General features: G+C 42.1%; 1 protein-coding gene across 7 annotated transcripts in view; it reads right to left on the bottom strand.

The window, feature by feature from the left end:
* Nucleotides 1–2,180: 2,180 nt before the first annotated feature.
* map7d1a (MAP7 domain containing 1a) overlaps nt 2,181–20,486 on the bottom strand; it is a 49,927-nt gene continuing 31,621 nt past the window's right edge. For 2 of the 7 annotated variants that reach the window (XM_028581278.1, XM_028581282.1), the window contains 15 exons: nt 19,644–19,748; nt 18,161–18,280; nt 17,909–18,054; nt 16,618–16,748; nt 15,728–15,732; nt 15,198–15,431; nt 13,911–14,193; nt 12,755–12,935; nt 10,574–10,678; nt 8,875–8,925; nt 8,724–8,784; nt 7,428–7,509; nt 6,807–7,045; nt 4,189–4,206; nt 2,181–3,179 (listed from right to left, as the gene is read on the bottom strand). In XM_028581278.1, coding sequence (XP_028437079.1) covers nt 3,169–3,179; nt 4,189–4,206; nt 6,807–7,045; nt 7,428–7,509; nt 8,724–8,784; nt 8,875–8,925; nt 10,574–10,678; nt 12,755–12,935; nt 13,911–14,193; nt 15,198–15,431; nt 15,728–15,732; nt 16,618–16,748; nt 17,909–18,054; nt 18,161–18,280; nt 19,644–19,748 — 1,772 coding nt within the window. In that variant the 3' untranslated portion in view covers nt 2,181–3,168. The remainder of the gene's footprint in view (nt 3,180–4,188; nt 4,207–6,806; nt 7,046–7,427; nt 7,510–8,723; nt 8,785–8,874; nt 8,926–10,573; nt 10,679–12,754; nt 12,936–13,910; nt 14,194–15,197; nt 15,432–15,727; nt 15,733–16,617; nt 16,749–17,908; nt 18,055–18,160; nt 18,281–19,643; nt 19,749–20,486) is intronic. The other 5 variants (XM_028581283.1, XM_028581284.1, XM_028581279.1 and 2 more) reach the window with 4 other exon arrangements.

Raw genomic sequence — 20,486 nt, 5'->3', positions numbered from 1 at the left:
TTCCCTTTAATATTAAAATGAATCTACATGAATGTGTGTGTGCTCAAATATGGGTTATGGAAAGAAAATAAAGGATAATTATTATTATGAATTACTAAACAGACATTAATTAAGAAGTTCCCCATACTTTTAGAGTTACGCAGCACATTCGCCAGGAGTCATTTTTGATGCCTACTATCTCAAACATCTCTCTCAGATAAGGCCAAGGATGATTGGGAACGTCTTGCTGCTTGTCTGCCGAATCTCTGGGATCTCTGTTTTCTTCATTTTCAATCATGTCGGCGTCCATACTACCATGTGCTAATGTTACCGCCATCAAGCCGCAATGATTTGCCACAAATTAATGCCGCCAAATCTGTCGAGTGGTCTTGTAGTGGTGCGTCAAGTGCAACATATATTCCCATCCAATTAGATTGAATTCGTTATTGATGACGCGAAAAATAATAACGGTAACTCCACTGAAATTAGCCAATTTTGTAAAATGTAAGGAGTAGAAAGTACCGATATTCATGTTAAAAATGTAAGGAGTTAAAGTAAAAAGTCGGCACAAAAATAAATAGTTAACTATCTGAAAAATCTACTTGAGTACAGTAACAAAGTATTTGTACTTCAGTGACTTGGAACTACTCAGCCTGTAACTGTGCACTGCCTCGCTGAAACCTCCCTAAAAATAGTGCCCACTAATCCCCAAGTCCCCTCTGAGAAGTACTACACATGGCTTGACTAGCAGATCGACTGTGTCCAAAACTACTGAGAGATTATGAATGTTTAATAAACGTTTGCAGTTTTATTATATAGGCATTTAGAATTGCATGTGAGCAAGTTCCATGTTGGCACACTGTTGTATCAAACTTGAGAGTAGGCATGAATCCAGAGAAATGTCAAAAGTTGTCTATCACCTCCATGCTGCAGTGCTGCACCCTCTGGTGGGGTAAATGAATACAGCATCAGGACAACTGTAATAGCAAAGTAGTGAACCAGTGAGAACGTGTTGTTGAAACTTGCACTTGTGTGTCAGCAGGGGTTTACGTCTTTTGCAAGGAAGCTTGAGAAGCCAACTGGCTGTTGCAGATTCAAACTGTGAGCTATATGAGGTGATGTCTTTGTAAATATTTTGGTCTCATAATAGTGCCCCATTATTTCACGTTAAAAGGGGAAAAAAAGCAGCGATGCAGTCGTAAGTGGACAATCTAAAATGTTTGGTGCTTCAGTAAAAGCTCGAGTTTGCCAGCATTTGGTTGATTGAGGGATCATTTGTAGGCATCATAGCATTGTCAGTATAATGCTGTTTTCAATGAAAACTGCCATTTTTCATTATGTTAAAAACACAATTTTCACTTACTTTAAATATTCCTCTCATGCGTGTTGACTCTCCTCAGTGATGAATCTGATGATGAAGCCTTTTCCTTGGTTTTCAGCTTCATTTTGGTGAAAACATGTCCCTCTAAAAAGATAATTTGTTCAAATAGTTTGCAGGCATTGCTTAGAGCTCCACTGCATGGTGATCAAATCGTATGTAGCCCACTGGGAGTTAAGAGGCCGTCTACAAGGTACAAGTTGACAAACTGTGGTCCCTCGTTCAACTGGGCTCCGCTACGATTACATTTCACAAGCGGCTAGAAGTCCTTTAAATCACATAAATTCTACATGATGATCAGTGTGGCATGACATGAATCATGTTTGTAATGCACTTCAGCTGCCTAGAAGGCTTGAAACAGTGTGCCAGGTATACTGCTGTCCACCAGTGTATTGTGAAAGGCGGCAGCGGATAGAGTGGCATGTACCCCCTGTAGGGATTTTGTAAAAGGAGACCCAGACTGAAATGGACAGCTGAGCCAACTCAGATGCCTTGTACATCAACTGTAAGACCCTCTGCTACCATCTCTAAATCTGTTTTCCTGTGTTTAGTGTGAACTCGGTCCTTTGCGACATTCAGTGGGAGTGGGTATTTCCTCTCGAAAGTGCCTCAGGAGTAAACAAGTCGCACTATTGTACAAAACACTTCAACACTGAGATTTATGACAAATGATGATCAAAATCCCATGTTTTAAATGAACCTGTTTAACATTAAGATTCAACACTGAATTCAGAACATCTGTATCATTATCGCTCTTCCCACAATAAAATCCTTCAAGACATCTGTGCACCATTATTCAAGACAAATAGATGAAAAGACTGCAGACTGGACAGCTGGTCTTTAATAAGACTTAAGATGCTCCCACTGACCTTGTTACGCACATCAAAATAATTATAGCAAGATACACACACCAGCATTTCAGATACATAAGAGTCCATGGAATCTCAATGCAAATGAGGGAAAACTTTGTCATGCTTGCACATGAGAAAAACAACAGCTTTAACTGTTTAATAGTGGAGTAAATCCCAGTAAATAGGGATTTGACCATAAATGATTTCTGGGTTGTTTTTTTAGATCGTAGAGGTTGTACACTCATTTTTACATCCAGTTCTGCGTACAATCAATCATAGCTGAAGTTTTGAACAGACAGTATTACGCACAGTATTACACACAGTAACACGCTGAAAGCGTGTGAACTTGCATTTCAAAATCTCTTTCCAGATTTCTCAATTTAACTTTACAAAAAACTGTTACAGGTAGCTTTATACAGACCAGGATGTATAATACATGGGTTTCACTTAAGAGGGTCTACTCGGAGCAGAGTAGCATAAAACGACTTCCTTTTATACAATGTTAATCCATAGACCCATCACACAAAGTTAATTTACATTATTCACAATAATGTATCCAGTCTTATAGTTCTCTTTCAGTTAAATAACTAAAGAACAAAACAACAAACATTTCAGCTTATTGTAATAATTACTCAGCTATACTGTAATGTACATAGGATGACGCTGTATAAAGGTGCGTGGAATCGGTGCCGCAAAGATCTTTAACAAATGTTAACACTGATGGCACCTGTGTTGCACGCAGCAACACCTTTCATCCCGTTTTGTCTTTTGCGTCCTGATGCTTGGTCGTCATCTTCTGTGGCCCGCTTCCTCTTCAGAAAGAAGTATGCGTTTAGGTAGTTTGCCTTTAGGGGCTTAGAAAAAAAAAAAGGTTGGCACAGGGCTCCCCACGCGAGCGTTGGCAGGGCGGAGGAAAGGTCAGTGGCCTAAGGCGACGAGGACTTCAACACTGGAAACATGTTACAGGACCTCTGTGAGGGAAGGGCAGAGAGTAAAGGGTCAGCAGCCGTCGAGGATACATCAACTCATGCTAACGGACAAAACAGAGATTCTCTCTTTGATATGAGTAATGACACAGCGTGTAAACCTCTGACCTGGTGACAATACTAAATGCAAAAGGATGCTGAACATGTTGCAGGAGGCATGAACCCAATAACATTTACGGTCTTGTTTATATGGGGGTAATGGAAAGGCCTCAAGTGAAAGTCACTTTATAGCCGATTGCAGCCATTCTCTAACATTGAATTATTTGACTGACAACACCACATGTGAGGCCAAGAAGGGCCATACTATTCAACAAGTACCAACATTCAAATTATCCCCGGAAGCATGCCTCAAAATAAATTAACGACCTATGAAATGACATTCAATCGGTTTCGCATATCAATAAACCCTCATCATAAATGTCCTGCCAGGTCAAAGGCGTCTCAAGTATCCAGATTTACAAGTGTGAAAATGAGAAGAGAGAATGTCTGAGTTAAAGGCATGATACGTAGTAAGATGGAGGAAGTATTCATGAGATTTCAGGAAAGAAGTCAGCGAGCTTGCAATGGGAATCATCCTCCGTTTGCTTTACGTAGCATTTCTGACTGCTAGCTTGTCTTCAGGCTAACAGGTGAAGGTTAGGATCTAGCAGGGAGGGAAGAGTAGGGTGCTGCTGACGTTGCCGCTGGGAGGGGGGTTGAGTTGAGGCATGATATGCTGCTAAATTGCTTCGGTGTCCTGTTTCCAACCCCTAGCAGTGAGGCACTTGTGGATAGGGTCTCCTCATCGCCTCAGCTTCTAGGAATTCCTCACTGGGTGCAGGCCCAAGTTAGTGGGGCTGCTGAGTAAAAGCTGTCATCAGTATAAAGATACCCCGTTTCTCTTCACCCTTCCCTACGCTATTTCTTCAGCTATTCTCCATATCTCATCTCCACCCCTTTGTGAGTGTAAATGGAGTCTTCGTGCCACACCATCCTCTCCTCTGGGGGTACTCACTCTCACTGGGGAGATGACCTGCACATTAGATGAAGTAAAAGTTCAGGTTTGTGGTCGCTTCGTGCCAAGGACAACAACACTAACTATGGTGCCTAGCACCGCAGTCTTTTTTGGGTAATGTGAACCTGGCCAAGTGTAAAATCGGCTCAGCAAATAGGCACACAAGCTTGTTGCTACTGAACCGTGGCTCTGCCTGCTGCTTCATTTTTTATTAGGGAAAAATAAGAAAACAAATCGAACGAGTACATTGGCACTCTTGGCTTAACCTAATCCATCAAGTCGAAATGTTTGGTTATTAATATTTAGGATTCTGTCTATAATTGGGTCTTTGTGGGAATCTTTGATTTGAATCGGTTTTGTGGATTCCCCCCTCTGTGGATCAATAAAGCCTATTCATGTTTCCTCAAAACTTGGACTACAGCAAAAATTAGGCCCTTCCTAAGCTATACCAACCTTGAAAAAGTAATGCCTTTATTCCCTTTATGTTCCTCTAGTTCATGTAAAACACTGCCGCTAGACTTTTAACAAATAACAAGAGACAAGGCATATTACATCTATTGTTGCCTTTCTGCACTTCAGAGTTTTAGAATCAAATTTGAGATAATAGCTGTCCCCCCCCCCGCCAAGTACTTTGTCATTTTGGAAAATTAGCTTTTTTGCTGAAAGTAAGGTCAGAAGATCGATACCATTCTTAAATATTAAGCTACAGCCAGCACGCACTTAGCTTAGCATCCAGAATGGAAACAGCTTGCCCGGCTCTACCCAGAGGTAAAAAAAAAAAAAATCCACCGACCAGCACCTATAAATTCTACTACTTAACTATTTCTCTTGGAATGCAGTGACTTCCTGAAAAAAATTGTTTCAGTAGCACGTAACTCCCCGTAAACCCACAACTTGTCATTTTCACACTTCTGTTGTGGTATGTATTAAACAAACAAGTATCAATAAGTGAGCTTTATAAGTGGTTGTCTAGTCGTTTTCCCCTGCTTCCAGTCTTTATGCTAAGCTAGGCTAATAACCTGCTAACCATAGCTTCACGTTAATGTACAGACATGAGCGTTGACTCCTGTCAGACATTGATACAAGTGGTGAGCACCAGTTATGGAACCTAACACCTCAGAGTAGCCAAGCTATAGTGTGATTGCTTTTTATAGTTCAGCCTTCCTTTCTTCTACTCCCTTTATATTGTCATTGTTAATTTTATGTTTCTTAAAGGAACACGGCGACTTACTGGGACTTTAGCTTATTCACCGTAACCCCCAGAGTTAGACAAGTCGATACATATCCTTCTCATCTCCGTGCGTGTTGTAACTCTGTTGGATGCCCCCAGCGCTAGCTAAGCCTAGCACAGATCCTGGAGGTAACCGGTTCCAACTAGCCTACTGCTCCCAATAAGTGACAAAATAATGCTGTTCCTGTTTACATGTTGTGATTTGTATAGTCACAGGGTGTACAAATAACAAGGTCACTATGCTTTTACTATCTAGTAATTGTTGACTCTATTACTCCAACTCTGAGTGAACGCTTTGCTCCTCAGCACAGGGCTTCAGGTGCTGCTAGCAGAAGTAGCAGTGCTTCGCCTTTCTGAGAATATAGTTCCCAGTTTGTATACGGTTAGAACTTAAGATGACTGTGTCTCATATGACCTTGTTATTTGTACACCCTGTGACTATACAAATCACAACATGTTGGCGTTATTTTGTCACTAATTCGGAGCAGTAGGCTAGTTGGAACCGGTTACCTCTAGGATCTGTGCTAGGCTCAGCTAGTGCTGCGGGTGTCAGACAGAGTTACAACCAAGGGGGTAAGCCTCTCCCCAGAACGCGTAGCTCTTTTGGCGCCATTTTGATGCTACCAAGCTATCACCTCCCGTTAGCATTCCATTGACTGCCATTCATTTTGGCGCCACTTTGACAGTGAATAACTATAGTTAGAGACTCTATTTGTCCATTGTTTATTTCTAAAGAAACACGACCATGTATAAAAGGCTCCATTACCTTGTATCTCACGTTATTGCTCTGTAGCAGACGTTTTTGTAAAAAATAGGCTAACGATTGTGTCATAACCACGCGACTTACTGTTGCATAGTAGAGGAATTACCGTATAGTACAGGAGAAGCTCGCAGGCAGTTTCGACTTACATTCGCTGTTTAAGTTTAATTACTAATGTTAACTATCATGTTAGTTAGCAATAATTAGCCTGTGCCTAGGCTATCTCCTTACATATACCTACGCTTTCTGTCTCTGTAAGATTGGGAATGATTGAGATTTTTCTTGGCACAGCTACCAGAAGACTTACAACTTTCAGACAGGTTGCTCACGTCACATATACATCTTCGAGCTCAGTTGGAGGCTACGCAGTAACGCTCAGCCATCACCGGAAAAGTGCTTCTAATATCCTTCACTGGTCTCCGTCCACAGCAACGGGATCTGTTGGTCCAGTTTATAAACGGTCTATGGTTACAGCACGCACGACTTGTCTAACTCTGGGGGTTACGGTGAATGAGCTAAATTCCCAATAAGTCAGCGTGTTCCTTTAAGGTCTAATGTCTTTGATATCATGTTTGGTTTGTATTGTGGCCTCTCTTGTGTGTTGTAAAGCAGTTTGTAACTCTGTACCTGCAACATGCTGAGGCTTCATGGGGCCTGCCTTTTTCACGAATGACTCATCACTGTCAAACGCGAGGATCGGCTCGGTGGCCATGCTGGTCTCAGACTTGTCCCGTGCTCCGTTGGTGGTGTTGCCGTGATTCGCGAGATGGATGATATCTCCAAAGTGGGCAGTGTCTCCTTTAGTGGATAGACCGTTTTCATGTCTCGTAGGCTGGACCCCATTGACCAATTGGGCTGAGGGGCTGCTGGAGAGGGGAGACACGAAGCAGAATATGGTTTTAGTTATAATGGGTCAGAGTGACTCATACAACAAATGAGTCATTCCACCGCCGTCCAATTACAGAAGTCGTTTAAAACCTACCCCAAGAAGCACAGTCAAATACAAAGAGTAAACATTTCAAGAAACCAAATCTCTCCCAGTAATTGTTAATATCTTCGGGCCTGAACCGTGTGGCTCCTTGTGTTTTCTGTTGAAGTTTACTACAGTGAAAACATCCTGCAGGCTTGATTGTTGTTTTTTCTGGCACACAAGTTTTATACTGTGCACGGTGGTCTTGCATCAACATGAGCACAAAGAACCTTTTTTCAAATCCACGAAAAAAAAAGAAAAGGGAGCAATATTTGTACCTTTCTTTGACGTTGGTCTGTCCATTTTCTGTCTTGTTGTTGGGCAGGTTGACCTCTGGCTTTGGCTGATATTCAGCAGATGCTAGAGGAAACAAAGTAAAACAACAGCCATTTATGCAGCGTAAACCACGCACATCAACATGATCACACACACATTCAGCATCCAACCCTACCCTGCATGACTGGGTGACAAACACTGTCCTTACCCTGGGTCAGGCGTTAAAAGGCAGGAAAGGGATGCTTAATGTTCCTGGTGCGTCCTTCCTGTGTAGGCCAGATCCCCCCCCCCCAACTGAGAACATGGCTGTGGTTGAGACAGATTTCCACACCCCTGACTAGAATGGCGGCACGCCTGCCAGGCCTCCAACCACATCAGTGGCTGGCTAAAGTCTTCCTGCATTGGGGAACTTTGCCATAAACAGCATATCTTCCAAACCACATTGATTTCCTTTCATCTTACTCATCTGCTGTATGGGACGTGGAAGCTCAGACAAGGAGGGTGTGCAAGTTATATGCCTCTCAATATAATTGTGTTAAGATTTCTTTTCTCTCCATAATTAGAAGTTGTAGGAAGAGTGGATATGGTAAGGCCTATGTAACATCATGTGTTTTTATATTATTACTTGTGTCAGAAGTAAATGTCTGATAACTGCTGCAGGCTGTTGACATGAGCCTACTCTTCCCTTCTAACTCCCTCAGTCCCATGGCTTGAACAAGCAAGCGAGCACACATGGGTCCTATTGTACAGAGAGGAATAACTCAAACTGCAGCTGTGCAGGATATGATGCAGAGATACAATCTAATAACCCGTTTATACAAAGTGCTCTGATGTGGGGCTGATTTACATGCAGTAAAAGTATTACAAAGTGCAACAAATACCTGTGCCTTTGTTTATTCTAACATATGGAAGAGGTAAAAGATGCAGAGGACAGATTGTGTAATTATGTGTCATCAAATATCAGCCTAAAGGGAGGATAAGTAAACTGAGTTCATCTACAATAGCATGAGTCAGACACGGTTTCAATGTTACTATTGTAGTTGATGTGGATTTGCTAATTGAAGCATTGAATAGAAGGAAATCCACTGCTAAGTGGATTCTGGCCACAAAGCATCCACTTTGTTTTAAATCCATTCACAGATAACACATTAATGGGAGATCAGTTAAGACAATTACCCTAAACAAACCCTGCAGATTAAAGGCTTGTAGTAACGATTGATAATGTGGTAATGATTGTCCTCCGTGCTTGAGGAGGTTTTTGTAAAAGGCAGACAGGTGCAGACTGATGTTCTGCTTACCTTTGCTGCTCTCTGCCTCTTTGTCATTGACGTTTGTGAGAGGGGAAGACTTTGTCTCTTTCTGTAAAGATGGGAAATCATTTCATGTCATTTATATTGGAAAGGCAAGTCTTGGCTTGTTGTTTTGGTTAAAACTGAACAGCAAATGTACCTTGTCGCCTCCATCTGTCTTGCGCGTCCTCTTCATGATCTCGTCCAGACGCTGAGAAAATAAAGGAAGGAATAAGACCAAGGGAAAATGCCACATAGAACAAAATAACAGATATCATAACCCTTTTTTGTGGTTTATTTGTAGATTGTCTATGCATTTCGTGCTGGAGGACACCAAGGGACCAGGGCAGATGTGCTTATAATAAATCAAGATTTTAGATTGTTAAACATTTGGTTAGGTTTAGTCGGCTAGACTGAGCCCACACACCTTGTTGTCAGACTGTTTTTGGTAAAGAAAGAGGTTTCACCTGTTTCCGCTGTTCATTCCTTCTCTTAAACGTTAATAAGGATTTTCCTGTCTCTTGTATCTAGGCCATTATGCTTGAAGGGAATGCACCGAGTCAAACTGAGGCTCCTATGTCTCCAGGTGGAGGGCTGTGTCAATAGTGATGAGGCAGCACTTGTGTATTCAGCTGGAACAACAGCGTAGGAAGGTCGGAGAGTAAACAGCAGGATAGAGGATAAGTCTATACTGTGCTAAAATACAAACCACTGTGTGGCTAATTTATATGCACAGAAGGTTGATGCAAGATGCAACTTTGATCTGAGGGCACAGCCAGCCTGGGACAGCAAGACCATGACTGCAGCTGTCACTCATAAAAGTGAAGCATTTTTAGGATCCAAGATTCTTTATTGGACAGCTCACAGACTCATGGTTTGGCATTTAGTTTGTCTGCAAAACTACAGATTCTTATTTCTCTAATATGTTGCTGTGTTGCCCCTCAGGATACTTTAAACCACCTTTGCTTGCTGATCACAAACTCCTCTTTGTTGAGGCGATAACAAGAGCAGTCAGTTTTGGTAGAAGTCAGTCAGTAACAGTGTGTTTTACAGTGTGACTAAGCAGTGAGTCTTTGGGGCAGAGGACATGCTGTTCTTGCGGGCTTATTACAGGACGGAGCCAGGCTTGGGCTGGCTGAGCCAGGCCTGGCCTCGATAAGAGCCTTTCTCACATGGAGAGGGAGAGAAAGGCTTAGCCCGCATACAGAGGCGTGAGCTTACTGGATATGTGGGAGGCATTTTTGACTATATGGTCACAGAACACACATACACACACATCAGCACACATGTGCAAAGGTCTGCACATATCCACACACACACACACACATATCCACACACACACACACACACACACACACACACACACACACACACACACACACACACACACACACACACATATCCACAAACACACACACACACACACGACTGGCACAGCAAGGTCTCCATTAATAGTGTTTATATATAGCTTCATGCTCGACACACAGTCTAAGCCCTGTTAAATCATGGCATGCAGACAACCAATCCAGGATAAGCCAAAAACATCATTCGTCTTAGTTTCAGGGACTCAACTTTCAAGCCTGCTTTTGTAATGTCAAAAGATGGAGTGAACGTACCCCGGAATATAATACCTCCACTGAGGGAGGAGAGCGTGTTGTAAATTGACTACAGAATTAATGTTGTGTTACTCTGAGATGTATGCAGTTGAGAGCAGAGCTGGGACTTTTTAACTGAATCTCTCTTAATATAATTTTGTCCACAAAAAATGTAGGTAAGGATTTTTGGAAAATGTCTTTGTTTATTATTTGGGAAATGTGCTGAAAAGAACAAATGATGGGAGGACAGATGTATTGCCCTACCCTTTTCCTCTCCAGCCTCTCCTGCTCCTCCTTCTGGAAGTGTTTCTCCCTCTCCAGACGCTGCTTCTCCGCCTCCTCCCGGGCTTTAGCCTCAGCCTCTTCTTTCTGAAACGCACACAGGCGAAAATTCCAACCACAGTTTTAATTCCTGTAGAAGTGGAGGGAAAAAAACTCTGCCAAAATGGCATGCCTTTTACCTAACAAGGGCGTGGTTGCTCGCTGGAATTATTGTTTACAACCACAAAAGGGATATTTTCCTCTACCTTTGAGCCAAAAAGATCTATTTTCAACATTTACAGCCTCGTGAGGACCATTCAAAGCGAAATACAATACTTAACCCTTTGCATAATTACAGTATATTGAATCACGTTTAACCACAATGCTACTTCTGTGAAAGACCACAAGGGGGTGGCAAAGTGTAAGCGCTGGATACCACATTGAGAGATAAGACAGTGCCAGCGCTGATCATGTTACAGGTCTAAGGGATAAGCAAATACTGTAATGAATAGCCACATTTCCTGCGCCATTGGAAATCTGTTTCTACTAATCAAGCATCCTTCTCTTCTGCTTCTCCCCGGCAACATCCACAAACACAAAAAAAATCAATATGGCTCTTAAATGGTTATTTGACAAACTGAAAAGTAAAAAGGGTGCATTCATTGTAGCTACCGGCTCCCCAGTTTGGATAATATTTGCCTTTTAAAAAGACAACAACATCCCTCTGAGAAAATACTGGATTGTGCTTTTGGACGAGCCGGTTATCAAAAAAGGTCAAGTGAGGAGAGCAGCTGAGCGGACACAATAACATTGGAAAAAAACGTCACAAACTTTGTTTGCCAAAGATAGGAGAGGGTATTCGTTTATGGTGTGATGGGCAAAGTGCCTGGGAATGATGTGAGGAGTGCATGTCTTGACCTTTACTCGAAAGGCAATAATCACTGTCACAGTCGTGCTTAATGGTCCTTGTCACTACTAGGGGCTCTATCTGGTTATCTGACTAACCAGACCTGTACACTGCACCGCATTGCTCTTGGGGGAATTACTGGAATTGTTGGGTCTTTGTATATTATAGAGTGTGGTCTAGGCCTACTCTATCTGTAAAGTGTCTTGAGGTAACTCTTGTTATGATTTGATACTATAAATAAAATTGAATTGAATTGACACCCAGTAGAGGTGGAACGGTACACAGACGTCACGGTTCGGGTTCATACCTCGGTTCAGACATCACGGTTCGGTAAAATGGCCGGAAAAGCAAAACAAAAATGCAGAAGGCAATTTTTTTTTTTTTTTTACTGTGCATGTCTCAGGCTCTACCACCTAGTGCCATACAGTCCCTCCCCTGAGGTGCAACAGCCTGAAGTATGTAAAGTAAGACGTAATTGTAAACAATAAGTACCCCACATCATAAATATACTTAGGCGAGACCTTCTCCCACAAAAAGATAAAAGAAAGTATTCTTGCTATTAAGTGCGACAGACTCTGCCACGTCCTCCTGTAGCTTCTCAGCTAGGTGAGTGCTTGTGTGCTGCTCATACAGGGGCCCCGTCTGTACAACTGACGCTTTCATTTCCCACTCGGTCAATAAAATGAGCAGTCACCGTGAGATAGCTTTCCGTAGCACGCGAAGTCCAACCATCAGTTGTTAGTGAAACGGAGGGTGCAGCTGACAACTCGTGCTTCATCAACGTCCGGGTTTGCTTGTATATTGAAGGGACAGTTTGCCTCATGTGTGGACAGGATGGCATGTTGTAACGAGGTACATACACACATTGGAGTACATACAGCAAATACTTGAAGCCACGTTCTTCTACGAGTGAATACGGGCGCGTTGAAGAGGACATGTAAATTCCGATTGCTTCAGTGATTTTTTTGGCCCCTATTTGTATTTGTATCTAAAAGGCTGGTTAAGCACTGTATGGAGGAGAAGTTGGACAGTTACAGATTAGGTGTCCCTAAAGAAACGCGTATCTAACAGTAGTTCCGCATTACATTAATTAATTTGCACGAAAGTTTTATTTATTTTTATACCGTGTATTCTCCCGTGTAAATTCATGTACCGAACCTAGACGCCTGCACGTACCGTTCCGGTTCAATAGGAATACAGGTACCGTTCCACCCCTAACACCCAAACTCACTAACAACTTCCATTCCAGCTCTCTCTGCATGCTGATGTCATTATACCTGTTTTTGCAGGCGTAGGTTTTCCTCCTGCTCGGCTTTGGCTCTCTCCTGAGCCTCCTTCTCGTCCTGCAGGCGCTGAGCTTCGTCCCTCCTCCGCTGCTCCTCGGCCATGGCGCGGGCCTCCTCCTCCCTAAGGCGCCTCTCCTCTGCCTCCTTCACTATTCGCTCTTCTCTCAGGATCCTAAAGAGTTTGAGCATATGGCTGAGGGTAAGCATTTTCCACAAAATCATGTGCCAAACACTTTGAGTGCATTAAACAATTTGAAATATAAAATTTGTATACAATTCCATTGATGGGGCAATTCCTCTTTAGTTCAAACCATCTCTGCTGATTTGACATTGAAGCACAAGCAACAGGAAACTATTTAAGGAGAAGGAAACAATTGGAAGTATGAGTGCCAACAGGAGATCACATCAATTCCAAAGCTGTAAATAGTGACTTGCTGTGGTTAGAATAAGCCAACAGGCTATCAAATTCTCAATGCTTCCACACATCACAGCCAGCGTTGAGTGAAGTCTCATTCAGACATGCATGTGTGCTGTGCTAGTGCATGGAGCCTTCCTGTTTAGTTTTACTGATGTCTGTGAAAGCAAATAAGAGACTAGAGAGTATTTGAATTTGAACAGCCACTGAATACTTAATATTGAAATAATTAACTTTGAAAACCATGTATCTGTATTTGTTCTGAATTCACGTTTGAAATTAAAATATGTATTTTTTTTATTTGCAATTTCAAAAGCTGAATTTGAATATTTTTTTCCAATGGTCACAAATTCATATCCAGAAATTTCAGTATTCTGATGTCTCAGAATAAAAAATAAAAAATAGATTCAGGTTGCTCAAATTTGATTGGTCAAATTCAGATCCAAAAATTAAAGTTGAAATAATTCACATCACGCAGCACTCGGACTACCCAGGTTTTTTTTTTTAATTAAATCTGATATAGCTAAATGTCCTCAGTGACGTTTGGGTTTGTTTTGCAGGATAAAAGCAGCTACAGCAGCATATTCTACACCAATAAATCGTTTTAAAATCAAAATAAATCACACTTTTGAAAAAGCACAAACTGTGTACTATACTTCAGCATTAGTTCATGCAAGGTCAACACTGTGGCGACCGTTTCTATATCGCTGTGTATATCAAAACGCCTCTGACCTCTCCTTCTCCTGCTGTTCGCGGCGCTCCTGCTCGTCCCTCTCCCTCTGCTCTCGGGCCTGCCGCCGTTTCTCTGCCAGGATGCGAACCGCCTCCCCTTGGTCGTTGGTGCCTGCCATAGGCCTGGCTGATGGAGAGGGTGACGGTGATGACGCAGGAACAGAAGGAGCCGAAGGGACCGGCTCAGGAGACGAGGAGGCTGCAGTGGTTGTAACTGCCGTGCTCGACGCATGAGGTGAGGCAGCAGCTGAGGCTACTACGATGGAAGAAACCACAGGGGAACCTAGAGACAATAACACACAGATCTTGAGCTGTGTAACTTAACAAAAATCTTGATGCGATTATTTATGCTTCTCTACAAGTAATGACTTTTAACGTGGTGCCTATTGATCATTATTAATAACACTTTTAGCCGCAGCCTTTTTCTAACATGTCCCCAGCAACTGGAAATTGTAAACAGCTGTAGCTTCTGCCTAAGAACTTGGTAATTACATAATTAAGGCTGATTAGTGCAGCCTCTTAATGCTGTGTGTGAGAAGACACAGACCATGGAGCTGTGTGTGGCTCACTCAGTACATTCCTTTTGTTTTCATGGCTAATTAAGCCTGATGGTAATCTTTGCCTATTGCTTCTTCAGAGAAATACAGATTATCCAGAGGCTTGTTTACTTCATCCATTAGATCCATTCTTCTGGCCAGTAACAGGAAGAGACTAAGCCACACAGTGAAGCACTATTTGGATATTTAACAAAAAAGATAATCAAAACAGGGTATGACTCAGCCATGGAGGGAAGCTACCCCAATCCAGATGTACTGTATCATAACACAAATAGGACAGTTAATCACATTGTGCAGTATACGGTTATAATAATACTAATAATCTGTACTCAAGGTCCATTTACTAGCAGCTTTCAACCACTTTTTAGGCTCTTTGCCAGCAACTATTCCAACAAAGTTCACGCAATGTCAACTGAAACAACTCTATCTACTGATGAAGCTTGGGAGATGCGGTTGAAAGCTCCGGAAAAAAGACAGTTACTGGACAAACGGGAACAGATTGAACTTCATTTTTACAGTTTCACTTCACTAAGTACTGATTGGAAAAGTACTTCGCCCTCAGAAGGGCCAACCTTTTTTTTTTTACACCTGGAACTATCGTTCAGGAAATAATTTAGTCAAAACGCAGGTTTAGTTCTTGAGTATGAAGAGCGAGCCTTGACGGATGCCCGTTGAGCTTTTCAATCCAGTCCAGTAAATAATCACCATCAAAACATTTTTTTGTACTCACTCTTTCTCTGTTCGGGAGTTGCGGGCCTATGAGGCACCTTCACTCTTTCGAGGGGGATGGGGGAGGAGGTGCGGTGGTCTATCCTGGCAGGGGTCCTGGCTCTTTTGGGTCGACCTTTAGGAGTCGACGGGCTTCCACGTGTGGATGGAGGATTAGGGGAGGCAGCAGGGCTGGGGGAGGCAGTTCTGCCCTTAGGCGTGGCTGGGGATGACGCCCGTTGTCTTGATAGAGGACAGAGGAAAAATATATGACTGATGGGAAATCTATTAACAATGATTCTCTTCTAATGAATTTACACCATGTTCGACACATTATTCTTTTGGACCTAAGCTGAAATGCTTTTTTACAACCCAGACATGTTCTGAAGAAACCGGACTACAGCAAACAGGTTCATAGCAGATAAAACACTTAAACATTGCATCATCACCCTTAAAGTGCCTTATCGGTCAGCGTCCCAGCTATACTTGGAGGGGAAACATCCATTATGCTGTTGAAGACGGGTTTTTTCCCCTCTAGGCCTCTGGCACTGATGGGACTGACAACCCTGCCAAGATTGTTGCCTTTTTGTGGAGTCAAAAGAACTTTCTTTCTTTCTCCTATTCAATCCCGTCTGTCATGGATGTCATTTATTTCAGTGGCCTGGGGATGCGAGAGGAAATGATGTCCTGGGATCTTTTACTGAATGTCTGCTCAAACAGTGCATGAAATATGCAGTCATTATAATGCAGACGTAAACATGGTCTCTCTGGCTAACCCCAGCTGTTGACCACAGACAAGCGGTGGGTCAAGGGAATGTGAGGTTAACCTCGTTTAAGATACGGTTTTAGTGACCATGTCTATGTAAATATCAAAAACAGCACTATCATAATTATTAAGCGCCTAGATATTCAAATGGTTCTTTGGATATGTAAGTAATTATATATTCTTTTGAAGTGGAATTGGTAGCTTTAAATAATATACCTTCTATTGTGCCCTTTTCAGTTGGAGCTTATACAAGGTTTCACACTTGCCTCGCATAAATTCACTGTGTTCAGTTGTTAATGTTCAACCTAGACCTCTATGATTTAAGGCATCAACTAACAATTAAAGGCAGTAACTAACAATTATTTTCATAATCTGCCCATTATTTTCACAATTAAGTGTTAATGCTATTATAATTTCCCAGAATCCAAATTTTGTAAAAACCACAGTCCAAAATTCAAAGATATTCAATGACAAACATAATGGATAAAGGGATCAAATCAGCAGTGATAACTAACTATAGGCTTTGTTGAGCGTGTGCACAGACAATTTGTTGTCTGATAGATGAAATCAGTAACCAAGTTGGTGGGAAATATAACGCACAAGGAGGAAAAAGATAATAGCAAAACAAAAATTAGTAAAATCTGGAAGTACAAATGTGGAAATTAAAGGTTTTTACCTTGGATCAGGTCTGTGTTTCATGCTGGGGAGAGACTGTCTCTTCTTAAGAACCTTCTCTTTAGTGAGAGCACTTTTCTCCTTCTCATTCTCTCGTTCCTTGTCCTTCTTTTCTTTCTTGTTTTTATCCATCTATATGTCAAAAGGATAAAAAAAGGTTAACAAATTTTTTCATGTGCAAAATAAGACAACATACGCTATAAGTTGTTATACGTAAAGTACAGAAGAAGAGAAAGTCTGATCAGGGGACATGTGCTCTCATTTCTCTTTTGGAAATAATTTCTCACCGACAATCTAACAATCTCACCGTAAAAAAGTCACTCGTGTTCAGGTGAATGGTAAACCCACTCGTAGAAACAGAATCAGCTGTTATTAATGTCACGGCTGTTTAGCCTCCCTCTTATTCTGGAAAACGGCGTACTCGTTGCAAGTATCTTGATGGAGTCCAGCCCTCTTGTAACTTTCTGAAGACTGTGGCTGTGTTTGAAACCGTTCCCTCACTCACTCACTATTCCCAATATACAATAGTGTTTATTACATAGTGAAATATATAGGGAATGACCAAATTAGTTCTACTGCTTCTTGTTCTCCTCCGGGAAAACACGACCGCATTGCAATGTAGTATACGTGAGTAAAATGTAGGGTACATCGTATGTACGCTCAAATTAGCTGTGCATTGTGGGTATTTTACAGTGGGCTAGTGAATGAAATTAACTGCTGAGAATTCGAACACCACACTATATAGAGCACTATTTCCGTGAGAGGGGAACGGTTTCGAACACACCTTGTGACTACACTTGACCGTCAGAAAAGACAACCACAGGGCAAAAGCTAATTAGGCGTTGTTACGTAGGGATTTGTATTTTGTCTGGTGTGTGTGTGTGTGTGTGTGTGTGTGTGCGCACCTCCCTCTCTTTTCCAGGTTGTGACTGCTGGGAGGAGACCCCGCAACTTGCGGTTCTCCACTCTTTTATTGTGCTGGCTGGCAGCAGACGGTGCTGTCCAAAGTATATGTTTTTCCTAAAAAGGAGGGTGTTTATCCTGTGCTTGGGTTTTGTCATTTACTAAGGCTGTTGTCTAGTCTCTTTGTAGATCGGCCTCTGCCTGACCGTGGCATGCTGTCCTATGTTTTTTCTCTTCTCCAACTGCTGCGGAGCAGCGTTGCACATTCTGTTTTGCATGATTAACAAATTGTAGTGATAATTTAGTAACAAGCGACTCCCATCCTTCCTTCAGTTATTTTACATCAATGGTTACTCTCGGATTTCTAGGTTCTTAACAGGCGTACTTACGGGTGTGGAGCTCCGTCTGTTGTGGCGCTGGGAGATGTCGGGTGTGCTGGACGTCACTCTCCAGCGGTCGGAGCAGCGATGGTGGGGCTGGTGGGCGCACAAGGTGAGGGGACTGGCTGAGGCCGAACGGGGGCAGAGAGGAGAGTCTGTGGAGAGAAGTGACATACAATTAAAGCTTGCTAACATTCATACAGCAGCGTCATTTAATTTCCCATGAGACGGATATTAAACTAATGTTTTTTTTCAACTTACTATCTTTGCCATTGGTGAGGACGCTGGCAGCGCTGCGGCTCCTAGCGAGGAAAGACAGCGTTGGCGTCATCAGACGGTCGACTATACTGCTCTCCCATGGACTCAGTGCAAGGCTACGGGCTGCAGGCAGGGAAAACAGATTGATAAATGTATGGTTTTTTTGTATATCAACTACAAAAATAATTCCTTTATTTGATGTCCTCAGTTGAACCAAAACTTTGCTGCAAGTATAGCATCCCCAAACCATGATATATCTGAAGTATTAGAGGAAGTTAGGCCCATTTGATATCAATATTTGCAGTTCAGCGTCATTGCCCAGACAGTGATAAAATAAAGCCTAAAATGTGTCACCAAAGGGAAATGAAAAGAAACTGTTATTCAGGTTAAAGCTCATGTAGCAATATGTCTTCAAGCCACAAAGTACAGATTAAATACCAAATAAATAAATAAATAAATAAACTTTAAGACACCTCAGCGCCACCCAAAGAGATTATAAGAGAAATGACCTCAGTAAATTTGTCTACTATAACCTTAGGCTGCAGTAGTACCACCCAATGCTGGTCTAGGCAGCGAGACAGTTATTTATAACCACAGCCTTGAGCAAACAAGCAGAGACGAAGAAGAGTGGAGACTTTATTTGGGGGAGAAACACTCTGGCATTAAAGTGTAGGACAAGCAAGATGTTGCAGTGAATTTTCACAGACAGGATGTGTAATTGTGATTGGGTAGAGAAGAGAGCGACAAGAGGGACAGAGTACTTGCCTATCTATTTTCTCCCTAGCAGCACAGAAGATTAGTACCTGTTCTGGGGAGTTTTCAGAATACATTATCTCCTGAAAAATGCTGACTCACTCACTCATTCACTTTACTTTTTTCAAGCCCTGAAGTTTCTCCTTCTTTGCAGGAGTACACCGTGACCTGGTTACATTTAGACCTACAAAGAAGAGCTGCACTCACCCGAAGAACGAAGTAAGGTTCATTGGAAAGACAAAGTTGATTCAAAGAAATATTTGTCATTCATAAACATCACCCACCTCCATATCATCAATCAATAAAGCAGTCAAGACATTGAAAAAAAGAGACATCCCTTATCCAGTATGTTGAAAATGAGCACAAAGGATCCATTTGATTGTGCAAAGACATGAAATGACCATTACCACCCAATAAACCAACCAAAGGATGGTAAAAAAGAAAACAACAAAACAATATATGAACACTGTACATAACCCATATTAAAATATGAGCATGCAGAACAAAACCAAAACCCAAATTCAGGAGAGTAACAAAAAAAGAACCCAGTGGTTTTGGAAGATGGAAATGGATCAGCTGTCAACCACCAAGCACAAGACAGGGACTGAAATCAGAAAGGGGAAGAACTGAAAAAAATAGACAATGATGGACGGGTTCGGAGGTGTTGGCGGTGGCAGAGTGATGGACACAGTTACACGGGAGGGGGGTGGGGGCATTCCAGATGTTGCCTTACTTCTGCTGGGGGAGTTCCAGAGCGTGGCGGAGGACTTGGACAGTCGCTTGTTTATAACAGAGTCCACGTGTTTGGGCAGGTTGACCGTTGACACAGAGCATCTGCCTAAGAAGCCAAGAGAGCGCCATACAGATGTTCACACATGGTTGAGAGGAAGAGGGCGAACGTCTGTGGCGTCATGTGTTGCGCTCCAATGATGCCTCTACAAACATACACCCACACACTGTAACGGGAACTACAGTACCATACTTGTAATGTGAGCAACCCTCTTTAAAGTGTGCTGACCGTGTATATATAACATCCACTGCTTTACAGGAAATACACACGCACACATTGCCTTTAGGTGTGTAGGCAGGCATCTCTGGCAAAAAAAAATATTTTGTTATGTTGCTGAATGTCTCAAAGGCTACAGTTGTGAGTGGACCAAACTACATTCCATTTAACTCCACTGAGGTGAGAAACTCACTTTGCTTTTTTGGGATTTGAGTGAAATTACTTAAGATTCTTCTCAAAATTCCATGTACAAAGTTAACAGAAGTGTATGCCTACTTCATAGCAACAACAATTCCAAAACACTAAGGAGTAGCCTTTTTATGTCCACCTTTTAAAAGCTACCAACACAAGCAATGAACAAGAAAAGACACCTCTAAATAACCTTAGCAACAAGGGCTGAGTACCAAACTTCATTACTTTTTAAGACACCGACTGAATTGCCTCCATAGTATTGAGTATTGAAAAATGCCTCGTCATTCAATACCAAATTGAAATACCTAAGGAGTAAATCTCATCAGTGTCAGTGAGCCAATAAGCATGCAGCATGCTTCTATTAAGATCTAATAATGC

The sequence above is a fragment of the Perca flavescens genome, chromosome 6 (genome assembly GCF_004354835.1).
Source record: "Perca flavescens isolate YP-PL-M2 chromosome 6, PFLA_1.0, whole genome shotgun sequence".
Classification (NCBI taxonomy): domain Eukaryota; kingdom Metazoa; phylum Chordata; class Actinopteri; order Perciformes; family Percidae; genus Perca; species Perca flavescens.
The sequence above is the reverse complement of the archived record's forward strand: the minus strand, read 5'-3'. Positions and strand labels throughout refer to the sequence as shown.